Source organism: Nilaparvata lugens, chromosome 3, assembly GCF_014356525.2.
Source record: "Nilaparvata lugens isolate BPH chromosome 3, ASM1435652v1, whole genome shotgun sequence".
Lineage (NCBI taxonomy): Eukaryota > Metazoa > Arthropoda > Insecta > Hemiptera > Delphacidae > Nilaparvata > Nilaparvata lugens.
In genome coordinates, this window is record NC_052506.1 from 3,409,971 (window position 1) to 3,426,146 (window position 16,176).

Below are 16,176 nucleotides of genomic sequence, written 5' to 3' on the forward strand. Positions count from 1 at the left end.
GATTAATTGAGGCAGAGAATCGGCAACGCTGTTCTTCTATCTTTATCCACTGCCATTATAACGTGGACCTCACTATAGATAGAATACGGTAGAGGTCCATGTTATGATGGAACTGGAGAAAGATAGGACAGCATCGATGGGTAGACCGATAAGGATAGGTTAAGATCTAAAGGGTTAAAGACAATTATAAAAAATCTGGTGTGGTACATTCACACAACTTTCCTTGCTCATCTATATAATAAGAGAGAATAGGGTTGTGTTTGTTCGTGTGTTCGCATCAAAACATGTCAACTTGTGGATTGCATACCGGAAAAACGGGAATGATTTAGATCTCCAAATTTTGAACATAGATTCTAAAAATATCAATCTCGTGCACCTGGAAGCCCAAATTTCAATTCTCCTTCTAGATTTTTCAAAATTAATGTTCAAATTCATCTATTCTACCGTAGGCTACATGAAGTTCCATAGCCCAAAGTGTGTTTTTTTATGAGCAGTTTATAATGGTGTTATAAGACTACTTATTACGAACTTCTATGTAGCGCAGCGGTAAAACACTTGCTTACGGAGCTATAGTTCCCTCGGTTCGAATCCCCGATCCTTCCCATTTTTTTTGTTATTAGTTTTTTCCCTCGAAACGTATTATTATCAATATTTTTTGAAGGAATTTGTTTTCAACTATTGAACTTGGATTTTATCAAAATAATATTTTTAATGTAAAATTTTGCCACCAGTACAAATGATTGGACATAGTCTTCATGCTGTAGGCCTATAATTGAATTCATAAGAAAAACATGAATATATCACAATAAAATAAGTAATAATTATATTATTCAGTTATAATGTACTATCAGAACAAATTCCCAGTGAAACGAGTATTTTAGGTATTTTGTTTGGAATTGGAAAAACAAAGGCTGCCTGATTCAAATTGAGGAGGATCCTAATCGAACTAAAATTTATTGATCTATTGGAAAAATCAATATGATTCTGTGAGGTTTTCAAGTATTATGTATTCTTCAGTTTATATACTATAATAAAGGAAAGAAGGCTTATACACGTAAGGATAGGGAATTATGTTTGACGCATCATCACATACTCAACTGATTAATTGAAATTTTGCATATAGATTCTTCATTAACGAGGATGGTTATAGGCCTATTTTCAATTTCGAATTTTTTATTACGTCAAGTTTTCATTTTGCAGTTTTAAAATAGACCCTTGCGAAGCACGGGTTATCTACTAGTTGATCTATAAGCCTCATTAACGAGCATAATTTAGGGGAATAGCCGATTGGCGGCTAAATAATTAAAACTACGATTATACTATTGTTATTGTGTTCAGAGTACATTTCCTTTGTTGAATTATGAAATTTGAGGATTTTTTAAAAGCTGTCAAAACAGCTGTTCAACAATAAAATATCGACATGTGTTCTTTTGAATAAACTGCTCTACCTACCTACCTACCTCACACGAGAAGGAGGTTACAAAGTAAACTTCTCAAGATGGGGTGGACCCCCTGTTAATTTCTCAGGGAGGAGACTGCATGCCAGTAATAGAGCTGATATATAACTATACAGGGTATGAATTTGAAAAAAATCGGTCAGTCATTTTTGAGAAAATTGTGATAGAAATTTGACAAAACTCATTCTTCTCAGGAATATTACGGAGCTCCTGCAATTTTCCTAGAAATGAGACTCATGTCAGTTGATAAGGCTTATAAATAGCTATCCAGGGTATGAATGTGAAGAGAATCGTTAGAGCCGTTTTCGAGAAAACCGTGAAAAATATGTTTTTTAGCCATTATCCACCATTTTTTCCGCCCTTTTGAATTGAATTTTATTGAATTTCTTATTGTCGGATCCTCATGGTATAAGGACTTTAAGTTTAAAATTTCAATAGGAATGGAGTTATCGTGTTCACAGACACACACCAACACCCAAAAATCATGTTTTTGGACTCAGGGGACCTTGAAACGTATAGAAAACATGAAATTAGGGTACCTTAATTTTTTTGGAAAGCAATACTTTCCTTACCTATGGTAATAGGGCAAGGAAAGTGAAAATAAATAAATAATGAATAAATAAATACTTACAATCATGATCATGCAATTGAGCAGGATTGGTACCGAGAATACTATCGATATGAACAGTCCTTTACTGTCAAAATACTGTTGTTTTGAGAATATCCTGCAAAAAAAAAAATCAAAATTATTTGCATATCAAAAACTATATTATTATAGACTCTATCTAGTCAAGTAAAATAGTGTAATACAGAGGAAAGATAGCATAATCTTAATCCCATGGTCACAGAATACATACAGAATGGAAAGTATATATCATTCCAACCAATGCATTTTACATGACGCCAAGACTTGAGTGCACCAAGACCACTGCGCCATCTTGTTAGAAATTACAATTACCGCTTTCATTACAATGCTGAAATTTCTTTCAAGATGGCGGATTTTGGTGTCAGGGTACTAGCTGACTTTCCATTCTGTACGTATTCTGTGCTATTGTATAACGCGTTTTTTTGTAGACTCTAAGCTAATCAAGTGTAAACATAGAGAAAAGATAGCATAGGAGGATTTAGGCGTTGTGTATCAAGTTGAGATGATACTGTATCATATTGTGTTGATACTGTATCATGTGTGGTGATACTGTATCATTTATAGTGATAACATAGAGAAAAGATAGCAAAGGAAGATATCCCATGGTATAGGGCGTGTATGTTCTAAATTTCACAGTTAACTGAAGCCGATAGTCCTAGTAGTTGTTTTTCGTGAAGCTATGAAACATTCTTACAATTTCACACGACCAAAACAGTAAAATAGACAGTAGTCGACAGTAATCGGTACAATTTAACAAGGCCAAAACTGTAATAATAAACAGTAGTCGACAGTACTCGGTGGAATGTGCAAAATAAACTATCTATACCCTGGGATATCTTCTTATGCTATCTTTTCTCAGAGGTATAGGTATATCTAGTAGGCTATAGACAGCTAATCAAGGACGGTATGAGCCAAGTTATCTAGAATATTCTAGATACCCTGATATAAGCTATTCAAATATAAGTATAGTGAGGTCCACGTTATAATGGCAGTATTTGATTGACAATGGTGTTGCCATTCTTTTCTATCATTGTAGAAAGCCTATGGCGAGTCCCCTCTAGCTTTGCAATGTTGTCAGTTTGCTAGAGATATATCATTTTTACTTTTGGCAGAGACTGTACCAACGCTTATCCAAGTTCAAGGTCAAGCGAACCCACACGCTGGGCTGGGTCTGTCAACCCATGGTCCACGTTCCTCGCTACCCAGACAAAAGCCGAATATAGCCGAAAAACTCGACAAAAGTCGAGTATAGCCGAAAAAACCCGACCAAAATCCGGCAGACTATAGTTTATAGGTCTCAACTAGTATTGTCTCACCATGGGCGATATAAATAAAAACAGAGCATATGCTCATGAGCATGGAGCATAAGGTTTTGCTCATGGCCATTAGGTAGAAGCATAAGAGTTTGCTCATTTTTATATTAATATAAGCTTTACCTTATACTCTTACCTTATGCTCCTGAACTCTGGAGCAAATGCTCACGTATTTAAAAGATTTTTCATCAGCTGATTCACCTTTGTGGCCTTAAATAAAATTAGTAGAATTGATGGTGATGTTGTGAAATCTCTCCATAATAAGAAATCAAATTTCACTGAAAATTTATTAAAAACTTTAAAACAGAGTTAAACAGATCTGTTTTAAAGTTTTTAATAAATTTTCAGTGAAATTTGACAATATCTTTGTTTTCTTATTATTTGTGGCCTTACTTTTTTATAGTGAAAGGTTAGAATGTGCTACTCACGCAAGCGCTAAATATGCAAGTATAGACAAGCACTGCTTGTGTTTGGTCGTCTGCTCTGTTCTCTATCTATGAATTGAGTTTCAGGTTAGTTGAGTTCTGAATTTTGAAATAATAGCGTGAAAAAATGTAATCTCTATAATATTCTTCAGCATAATCTTATAATCTCAATAGCCTTCTTATAATTGTATATGCTCTCTCATCTTCTTAAATGCCCATTTCCTATTGATGTCCTTATTTCGGATAGGTATCTTTTGTATTTATTCTTTTGTAGGAATAATGGTGATATTATATCATAGTTGAATCTAAAAAGAGTTATAGTTCTCAACTATTGGTTGTGATCGTATCTGGTAGTTTCCTTATACTCACACGAATTAGTTGAGCCATTTTACTATGAGAAACCTTTTTTCTTTTTCTTTAAATCTGTAATTGTTTGACAATTTCTTAGTCTTTTCTCATTTGAAAGGTGAAAAGCTGCTCCAGACTATACTAACCTTCTTTGAAGCATTTACTTCAAAAGTTGAGCAAATGCTCTAGTTTATTCATACAATTTTGAGCATAAGCTCAAACTATTTCTTTGATGAGCATGAGCAAAAGATTTTGCTCACGTTTATTCATAGAAAATTAAGCATATGCTCAATATTTTACAAGTATAAGCAAATGCTCAACTTTATTCATATGGCCCATTATGTCTCAACCTATCCTATACAAACTATACTCTGCCGGCTTTTGGTCGGGTTTTTTCGGCTATACTCGGCTTTTGTCGAGGTAGCGTGGAACGTGGACCGTGGGTTGACTTTGCGGACAGACAGACCCAGCCCCCAGCGTGTGGATTCGCTTGACCTTGAACGTGGATAAGCGTGGGTGGTGGCCTACTTTGCGGCAGCCCTCAACCAGGGGCCTATTTCACAAAGGTACAAGTATTGTTACCAACCATGGTTACGAACAAGTATTGTAGTTCAGTTTACAAGTACTCACGTTTCACAAAAATTATGATCTACAAGTTTACAATTTTACAAGTCTACAAGTACTTCAATAGTAACATAACCTATTTTCATGATGATCTCCTTTTTCATCCTTTATAAAGGTTACTTTACTTTTCAATAATTATTTTTGAAAATATTGAAAGCAATATAATGTTTTTTGTACAGTCTACTTCATTTATTGCTGAATTTGTAACCTACACACTATATGTACTCTGTATATATATAGTAGATGTACTATATAATGTATATTATATATACTGGTGTATATATACTATAGTACACATAACCTATGAGTAACACATTAATAACTATTTTGGAATTTATTAAATTTATTTCCTGATGCATATATTTCCAAAATAATGAATTTTAGAGGGATATAGGGCATTATTGATCATTAGAAATATTTATTGAATATTAAAATCATTTTAATGATTACTTGTAAATGCTTTACATAGCTTTCCACCTCGGTAGAAATTTCATAGTTACGAACAAGTAATTTGACAAAATTTGTTGGCTACAATGAAAATCTTTGTGAAACACTTGTTCGTACAAGCAAATCACTTGTAAACTTGTAGAAATTCATTGTAACTACAAGTTTACAATTCTGCTTTTGTGAAACGCTAGTAATCAGCTGTTCTCCAAAACCATGGTTGGCAACAACCTACTTGTTGACTTGTAACCTACTTGTACCTTTGTGAAACGGGCCCCAGGTCCCAACTATTATCAATAGAATATTCCTATAGTTAGATTCATTCAAGCTGTCAGCATTGTTAGAATTTAAATCAAATTGATGTTATCAATAAGGTATGCTGACAGTATGACATGAATATTCATCCATGAAATTTAGAAATTTCAAGTTTAAAATTTCTAAATTTCTAGGTGTAAATTTAGACCTAATTTCTAGGTGTAAATTTTTAAATTTTACACCTACCTCCAGTTATTGGCTGCAAGTTCGTTTATATTTTCAGAGAAGTACACCAGTAACACTGCAAAATGGAAAAATACACATTTCAATAACATGTTCTTAGTATTATACAACGTTAATACTAGTCAAAACCGTTTTGAGATTCACGATCCTCAATTAATCATTTTTGCTGGTAATTTCTATTCCTAAATGATTCACTAAATAACAAATATTCAATGTAGAATAATCTTATAATAACATTAAGATAAAATAGAAGCTCTAGTATGGAATCCTAACTAACTCACTAATTCCTTAAGTAACTCTATAGGTGCGTACAGACTTTCGCTCTGCTCCGCAACCGAACGTCACACCAGCAGAGCGATTGATGATCGACCGGCGAGCAACAGTGGTTCGACCGGGGAACGCGAGAAGATTTAACATCTTCCGTAACGTTCATGATGGGTGCGTGGGCGGAGCGACTGTAGTTCGATGGAGGAACGAGGGCGGTACGAGGGAGGAGCGTGCTCGGTGCGGGTTGGAAGCACGAATATGTGTACGCAGCTATAGGCCTACATAATTCCTTTTCCTCTTCTCTTGTATTGCCGTTTGTTCTTTGCTCTTCTTTCTAAATTTGTAAAGGTTATATTAATTTATTTCTACTTGACAATTTAAGTCACAAAGTATCACAGTATAATGGTACTTGTCCCACACACAAGTCTAAAGGTGCGTACAGATATACGCGCCGCGAACATGAGCAATTCACTTTTAATCAGTTGATGCCAAGCTTTTTACATCTGTATCTTACCGTTTCTGTAAAAATACAGATATAATCAGCTGATTAAAAGTGAATTGCTCATGTTCGCGGCGCGTATATCTGTACGCACCTTTAGGCCTACATAATTCATTTTCCCTTTTCTCTTGTATTGCCGTTTGTTCTTTGCTCTACTTTCTAAATCTGTAAAGGTTATATTAATTGACCGAGCGAAGTGAGGTCTAAGATTCAAGTCGACGGTTTGGCATTTCTCTTAATGTTTAAATGTTTATATTTTGCGCATTTACGACGAAACGCAGTAATAGATTTTCATGAAATTTGACAGGTATGTTCCTTTTTTAATTGCGCGTCGACGTTTAAACATGGTTTTTGGAAATTTTGCATTTCAAGGATAATATATAAAAGGAAAAAGGAGCCTCCTTCTTACGCCAATATAAGAGTAAAAATCAGACTATAGAATTATTCATCATAAATCAGCTGACAAGTGATTACACAGATGTGTGGAAAAGCCAGTCTATTGCTGTATTTCCAAAAGGTCTATAGTTTCAATCAGGTACTTGTGGATGAGAATACTGCGTGATGTCTACTGTTCACAGAACTACTAGTTATTTCTACTTAACAATTTAAGTCACAAAGTATCACAGTATAATGGTGCTTGTCCCCACACAAGTCTAAGACTCATGTGGGACTATTTTCAATTACAATTACAATTTTTTGTTGTGTCGGTGCAAATCAATATTATGTATTTCGTAGGCTATATTTTGTATAGTTTTTTCGGCCATCGGTTGGTAGCTGTGTCGTGGTTGTCTGTTATTAAATAATAATGGTGGCACGGTTGCGAAATGCAGTCGTTGACTGATGGCTCAGGATTTTGTATAACGAAATTACAAATTTTCTACAAAACTTGCAAATTTTGTATGACCTAGCGATAATATTCTTGGTTGATAATGCTTTGTAAACTGATTTTTAGTCCTATAGCCTAAAACATTTATGTATGTATTCTTGTGCACTGTATATGACAATAAATAATTATTGAATTGAATGTTATTCCATAGAGAAACAATAGCGTAAGTAGATATCCCATGGTATAGGGCGTTTATGTCGCAACTTTTACTGTTATCTCAAGCCGATTATTGTCGATTTTTACTGTTTTGACGGGTGGTAAGAGTGTATGAACGGCACAATATGAGAGACTACCAGTGTCATAAAGTTCACAGGAAAGAACTACGTGGACTATCAGCTTAAGATAACAGTAAAAGTTGCGACATAAACGCCCTATACCATGGGATATCTACTTATGCTTTGTTTCTCTATGGTTATTCTTAGCTACCACAATATCAAATTCAATAATGCACAGAACTGTGAATTTTGATTTTCGTTTAATAATAATTATTAATTCATTAGGCTATCATTTGAATAATTGCAACAAGGAATTTTCTGTTAAAAAATGGGATATCTACTTATGCTATTGTTTCTCTATGGTTATTCTTAGCTACCACAATATCAAATTCAATAATGCACAGAACTGTGCATTTGGATTTTCGTTCAATAATAATTATTAATTCATTATCATTTGAATAATTGCAACAACAAGGAATTTTCTGTTAAAACACGAGTTATTAACTTTTGTTAAGATAAATTTTTAACAATTCAGTCAAGTTAATAACTCGAGTTATTAACTCCGGTATAAACGCAGCTTTAGGCCGGTTGCAGACGAACCACTATCGCATGTGGGATTTGGGACCGACATACCACAGAACAATACGTCTAAAGCAGAGAGTCTTTCACACTACATTTGAGAAAACGCTCATTAGTGTGATTGTGGTATAAAAGCTAGGGTTACGTCCGATGAGCGATTTCCGATGAGCGATTTTGGGGGTTAGCAGTCCACTGAGCGATCCATTGTTCAGAATGACAACAAGGATAGGCAGACGCTATGAATGGGAGGACTTGGGTGTCATTAATCATCAGCGACAGTGACGGAGAAAGGCTACAAGCGATAAAGTATCTCACAGATATCAAGAAGATTCAAGATCAACTTCACATCTGAAGAAATCTACAACTACAAGTAGTCACAAATTTCAAGTTTATGCCATAGAGAAACAATAGCGTAAGTAGATATCCCATGGTATAGGGAATTTATGTCGCAACTTTTACTGTTATCTCAAGCCGATTACTGTCGATTATTGTCAATTTTTACTGTTTTTTTTTTGGGTGATAGTGTATGAACGGCACAATTTGAGAGACTACCAGCGTCACACAGCTGCATGGGAAAGAACTACGTGAACTATCGGCTTGAGATAACAGTAAAAGTAGCGACATAAACTCCCTATACCATGGGATATCTACTTATGCTATCGTTTCTCTATGTTTATGCCAATCTACAATCATTATAGAAGTAATACATATAGTATAATAGAAGCGAAATGGCTCCTATATTTATTCACATAACAGATTCCATCAACGGAGCTCAAAATCTACATTTAAACTTAGGCGCTTAAATCCCAAAAATTAATAATCTGAGATGTTTTTCATTGAGTTGTTTGATAATACCCAAATCGAATTTTTTAACGGTTTGTTGAAATATTGTTTATTGGATACAATATTATCTTCAGCAAATGATTCATTTTTATAGGTAGGTACTGATTCAATCATCATCAGAGTATACACTTACGCTTGTGGCCTTCCTCCGTCTCTGTCCCTATTTGGTAGAGAGTTAGTGGGAAGGATACTTCGAATATTCTTTCCGAAGAAATGGACATTGATATGTCCAAAGCTCCGCCAATTTATGTAGATGCATAACAATATTATCTATCTATCTATAGTTATTACAATTGTTTTTTTTTTCATATTATATAAGCTCAATAATTATTTTCTTAATTTATATTTGTAAATTCATCCATAATTTTGCTGTATTGTAAGCTATTGTATATAAGTGTATAAGCCGTATATATTGTAATCTACATAAATAAGTACTCAATCAATCAATCAATCCCTGATTATTAATTACTCCTAAGTCCTCCCATTCATAGCGTCTGCCTATCCTTATTGTTATTCTGAACAATGGATCGCTCAGTGGACTGCTAACCCCCAAAATCGCTCATCGGACGACACCGAAGCTAGGGGAAGCGTGGTGCTCAAACCAGTGATACCACAATCTCAAGGAAAATAATCGCTACCACAGGGCGCAACGCCATGTAGAAGTATCAGTGCCACTGCCATGCCTGCCAATGTATTCCAAATGCGCTGCGTTTGTGGTACCACAGATGGGAAATAGTAGCTCCCACATCCCACATGCGATAGTGGTTCGTCTGCAACCGGCCTAAAGCTGCGTTTACACCAAAGTTATTAACAAAATGTTTATTTTGCCGTCCTTATAGATTCTATTAGATTGAAGATAGCTTATACACATTATGTGTTTGTCAAGCTCCGTTTAATCTATAGGACAGAAAAATAAACATTTGTTAATAACTTTGTTGTAAACGCAGCTTTAGTTTTTTTATTAGTCATTATCAATATTTTTATCACAGCATTCAGTTCACTTATTCATTAAATCGTAAAGTATTTTAGCCTATATCATTGGAAATCACCTATAGATACAATTGGACATTTTTGAATTGATTGAATATTTCCTATCATTGATTAGATTTAGTATTCTATTTTGAGGGTCAGGAAGGAACTGACATTTTTTTGAAATTGAAATTTATTCACAACACTGATATATTTTACAAATATTTTTACAATGCAATCATTATATTTATAAACTATTTTATAAACTATTTTGTAAACTATTTGAACACATGCTTCAAAATGCAGAAAAAAGCACTTCGGGTTCTTGAGGAGGGAGTCCTTCTTCTTCCTGTAAACCTATACTCAGGAGACTCCAGCTTCTTTCTGTTCCAGCTATCTATTTCTTGCAAGTGGAATTTCTTTTGTGTTCAAAAATTCAGAAATTTTCAATGTTGACCGAATTAATCATGCATACAGAACTCGAGGTAGAAATGCATGTTTGTTCCAGCTCCCAATTCATAGACTCTCTCTGCTTGAAAGAGGGCCGTATTACTCAGGATTGAAGTTTTATAATTGTATTCCAGAGGATATTAGGTTGTGTGGTGGTTATAAAGTGTTTCTATCTAAGATGACCAGGACATTGGTGGAGGCATGTCCCTATAAAATAGAGGAGTGCTGCAACGCATTCTCAGGATCCCGATCCTGAACTTGACATGTTGCATGCCACTTGAGCCTTGCTCAAAAATGTGTGACTTTACGCAACTAAATTGTAATAAATAAATAATAAAAATAAATAAACACACTCCCACAGAAAACTTGATGATAATTTAACCCCTCTATAAAGGAAATCCTGATATTTTTTTTTGATTTCTTTAAAAAAAATCTAAAAATTTTCTTTTCATCCCTTGACAATCGTTATAATAAGGTTAGACAGTTTATATCATAATGTTTTGTACTCTATTGCTACAACCCTTTTTCACGTATCGGTCGATATTAGCCGAAACCCGATTAGCAAAGAAGTAAGTTGACTGGTGGTTGTTAGTTTGGAAGCTGCTTTACATAATTGGATTACTGTATTGCTTTACAACAAACAGATACACTTCACTTTCATTTTTGGTTAAAAAATTGGGTACACTGAAATTTACAGAAATTTGTCAAATTTACCAAAATTCAACCTCCCAAACTTCATCCTCTTGAACTTCAAAAAACCGATTTCCATTATTTTTGAGTCGAATTTATTTTGTAAGATTCTTAATTTAATTGAAAAATATAATTTCTTGCTAAATCCTATTATATTGAGCGAGCAATTTCTGTATTTATATATCTGGTTATTTTTATATCTGGCTATTTTTATAACTGGTTATTTATGTTTTACGGATCTCAAAAACGGCTCTAACGGCTTTCACTAAATTTGGAACATAGTAGGTTCATCATGTAAAAATTCGATTGCACTAGGTCTCATTCTTTGGAAAACTCGCTGAACGACATTAAAAGGATAATTCATCCTTGGAAAACAGATGATAATTTCGTCGTCTCTCGATAACAGAAGATGCGTGTGCCTGTGTGGGAGAGAGGCAGAATTTTTTCCAGCTGTGTAATCATAATCAATCAGCGAGAAATTTTATCTAGCTAGACAATTTAATCGATTTCATCAACATAATCTGATTTGTTGACATGACTCATGATAATCCTTCTAAACTAGAGTATATATCATAATTTTCAAAGTTGATCATTATTTGACAATTTCAAGTGATTAGTGAGTGTTATTTTGTTATTTAATTTGGTTTGTATATAATCTAAATTAAATCTTTTGTTTTTAAATTTTTGAACAGAAAATTGAACCTGAATTCAAGTGTATGGAACGTAACCTAGTTTCTGGACTATTCATAGTGTATAAATCAAAATTTGGGAAAGAGACAGTTTTGGGCTGTGCCTGTTAGTACTTCCCCAATCATTTTAAAGAATTGTGTTCAGTTTATCAAGAGTCAATAAATAAATAACGAGCGAAGCTCGGTGCCCCGATATAAAAATAAAATTGATTGATTATAAGATTGATTTTAAACAAGAATGAACTGTTAATATTACATCAATAAACCTGTATCAGCTACCGTCTATAGAAGGCATTGACAAGACAGAGGATCGGCAACGTTGTTCTGCTATAAATATATCTCCATTACCATTATAACGTGGACCTGACTATAGGTATCTATATCCTGCCCGCAGATCGCTTTCTGTGAGTCCAGTCCCTCAGTTACTGAAATCTTCAAATGCTTCCCATCACTACTATTGATTACTTATGCATTTATTGACCGAGCGAAGTGAGGTCTAAGATTCAAGTCGACGGTTTGGAATTTCTCTTAATGTTTGAATGTTTATATGTTGCGCATTCACGGCAAAACGCGGTAATAGATTTTCATGAAATTTGACAGGTAAGTTCCTTTTTTAATTGCGCGTCCACGTATATACAAGATTTTTGGAAATTTTGCATTTCAAGGATAATATAAAAGGTAAAAGGAGCCTCTTTCATACGCCAATATTAGAGTAAAAATCAGACTATAGAATAATATTATTCATCATAAATCAGCTGACAAGTGATTACACAGATGTGTGGAGAAGCCAGTCTATTGCTGTATTTTCATAAGGTCTTTAGTTTCAATCAGGTACTTGTGGATGAGAATACTGCGTGAGTTCTGTGAACAGTAGACCTCGCGCTGTTATAACGAAGTCCCAAACCATAAGCACATCCACAATGATACACTAATTATTTATTTGATCAGATCATGCTTATACAAGATTTAATTATCATATAACGCTTTCCGGAATTTAGCGCGATAAAACCAGAAGACATCTAGTCGCCCAGACGAGCTGTTATAAGTTCTTTGCATCCTATCTAATAGTGCATAAAAATTGCATTCAATGAGGCATGCAATTTATAGTCTACACAGCTGCTAATTTTTTACCAAGTTACATTGAGATATTGAATTGCATGCGTCATGGCATGCAATTTATAGTCAACTCGATAGCTGATTTATGATGAATAATTCTATAGTATGATTTTCACTCTAATATTGACGTATGAAGGAGGCTCCTTTTTCCTTTTATATTATCCTTGAAATGCAAAATTTCCAAAAACCTTGTATATACGTCGACGCGCAATTTAAAAAGGAACATACCTGTCAAATTTCATGAAAATCTATTACCGCGTTTCACCGTAAATGCGCAACATATAAATATTTAAACATTCAAACATTTAAACATTTAAACATTAAGAGAAATGCCAAACCGTCGACTTGAATCTTTGACTTCACTTCGCTCGGTCTACTAGTATGAGAACCTAATTCAAGTACATAATTATTTGTATTTTATATTATTCATCATTTTTGTATTCACTGTATTGTGGAATAAGGAACATTCTTGATTGATTCAGATTTCTTAGAGGAGTTTAATTCTGTCCAATCAAAATAGGTGGGTCATTGACTTAGTAACCCCTAGCAGGAAGCTCATTGCTAGAGGTACATTACAAATGTCCTATTGTTCTTATCGCCCCACTCAAGTCATTAGCTTCAACGGAATAATCAAAGTAAAATTACACTAATATACAGTAATTATTATTGTCTTAGGAAGAATTAGACTGTTGATGAGGACTGCATTTTGAAAATTTTCTTTTGAACAACTTATTGTTTAATGTTGATGATTCTTAGTCCGAGTTTGTCAAAAATATTAATCAACATATGAAATGATAGGATGGCATGGTTGCCACTTTTTCCATCATCTATACTATAATAAGGGGAAGGATTATTAGCTTATAAACGTACGGGATAGGAAAATTATGTTTGACGCATCATGACGTCTGAGCTACTGGACTTGAAACTTGAAATTTTGCATATACATTCTTAATTAACCGAGGATGGTTATATGCCTATTTTCATTTCTTCAAGATTTCAGGTTTCAGCTGTGAATAACAAATAGTAGGTTTTTGATTTTGTATTCAAATTTTTTAAATAAGTGCAATATTCCTAAAGTTTTTAATTTATTGTGATACATTTTGTAATTCATTTAGAGTATAAAATCAACCTCCAAAATTTAAAATTTTAAATCATTCCTGGACCAGAAATCAAGTGACGAAGCAGTGTGTGATTACATAACCTTAACTTTTGGACTACATTAACATTTTATCAAAATTTTTGGAGAGAAATAGTACAGGCTCAGCCTAGTTTTACCTCCAATGTCTTAATTGTATTATGATTATAGTATTTTATACAATAAATAAATAAAAATAAAATAAATTTCATTACGTCTTTGTTTGTCAAGTTTAAAATTAGACTTTAATTTAGAAATTAAATTTTGAAAAACTAGAAAATTGAACACAAAATATAATAAAGAGAGAATAGGGTAAGTTACAACCATTTTGAATTATTTAGAAATGTTTCATTTCGTCATGGAAAAACGTTTATAGAAATGAGAAAATAAAGATTATCATAACAACTACGACAACGCCCCGTTTTGGAAAGCCATTTTTTTGACTCCAGCTGTTTAAAGTCTAGAACCATAGAAAAACAATAGCATAAGTAGATATCCCATGGTATAGGGCGTTTATGTCGCAACTTTTACTGTTATCTCAAGCCTATAGTCCATGTATTTCTTTCCTGTGAAGCTTTATGACGCTGGTAGTCTCTCATATTGTGCCGTTCATACACTCTTACCCGGTCAAAACAGTAATAATCGACAGTAATCGGCTTCAGATAACAGTAAAAGTTGCGACATAAACGCCCTATACCATGGGATATCTACTTACGCTATTGTTTCTCTATGCTAGAACTTAGCTAAATCCCGTGCTCGGAAACCGGCCCTATATTTTTATATGAATTAAAGATATATAACAATATAAATTGGATTCAATAATAGAAGTTCATTATATCTTCATAATTAAAAATATATATTTTGGTATTAATTTCTTCATAGTGAACAAACAATTTGGCAAAGGTGCTTAGTTAGAAATGGATTGAACTATCTGCTTTGTCTAATGACAAACAAGGATAGCAACACCAATGTTAATCAGGGGCCTGTTACATTAAAACTTGGAAGTCCTGTAATACAGGAACAGCTGATTTTTTCGGCCATATTGAGCATGTAATTGGAATGGTGATTCTCCTGTATTACGTGTATTAATATTTTAATAATATATAACAACGTGACTTAGGCTATAAGTTTTATGAAACAGGGCCCAGATGCTGATTTTGAAAAGTGAATCTCTCTATAGAGTGTTTCATTCTAATTTGAAATATCAATTCAATTCGTAACCGTGATAAAATCAACGACACTGTCAAATAGCATCACTAATTAATAGACAATTCGCACTATTTAATAGACACAAATATTATAGTTCTACAAGAAATTCGTTGCAAGCATTGACAGGTTAGTGAGAAAATAATGATCTAGTTAGAGCTCTGGAATCACTAGATTTACAGAATAAACTCTGCTAACGATAGGAAACTTTCTGTTATAATGGGAACTATTAATTAAGTAGTAGGCTATAGAAATCGAAAGAAAAATACCCTTTTTGAATCATTTAATCACATAAAATAATTCAAAAAGGGTACTGAGATTTTTATTTTTCTTTTTATTTCTATAAAAAGTAGCCCTATACAGAAAAGAAATAGGCTATATTATAGTGAGGTCCACGTTATAATGGCAGAGAAGAAAGATAGGAGAAAAGCGTTGCCGATTCTCTGCCTTGCACTGCCTTCTATAGAGGATAGCTAATACCCGTTATCTGATCTAATATCAACTGTTCATTCTTGTTTAAAATAATAAATTATATTCTAATCTCCAAGAAAATATATATTTCAATGATTGAATAATAAATTTTCATAATAGAGATTTAATCTATTATGTCCCGATGTTTTTCAATGTTTTTCAATGTTTTTTCGATGTTTTTCAATGTTTTTTCGATGTTTTTCAATGTTTTTTCGATGTTTTTCAATGTTTTTCGATGTTTTTCAATGTTTTTCAATGTTTTTTCAGTGTTTTTCAATGTGTTTCAATGTTTTTTCGATGTTTCTCGATGGTTTTCAATGTATTTCAATGTTTTTCTATATTTTTCAATGTATTTCAATGTTTTTTCAATGTTTTCTCTCTCAATTTATTTTCTTTTCAATATCAT

At 33.5% G+C, this 16,176-nt stretch overlaps 1 protein-coding gene across 2 annotated transcripts in view; it reads right to left on the minus strand.

Moving 5' to 3' along the window:
* LOC111058331 (transmembrane protein 18) overlaps nt 1-16,176 on the minus strand; it is a 29,320-nt gene that overhangs the window by 4,261 nt on the left and 8,883 nt on the right. For both annotated transcript variants that reach the window (XM_022345848.2, XM_039422623.1), the window contains exons 3-4: nt 5,759-5,813; nt 2,089-2,182 (exon numbers count right to left, since the gene is read on the minus strand). In XM_022345848.2, coding sequence (XP_022201540.2) covers nt 2,089-2,182; nt 5,759-5,813 — 149 coding nt within the window. The remainder of the gene's footprint in view (nt 1-2,088; nt 2,183-5,758; nt 5,814-16,176) is intronic.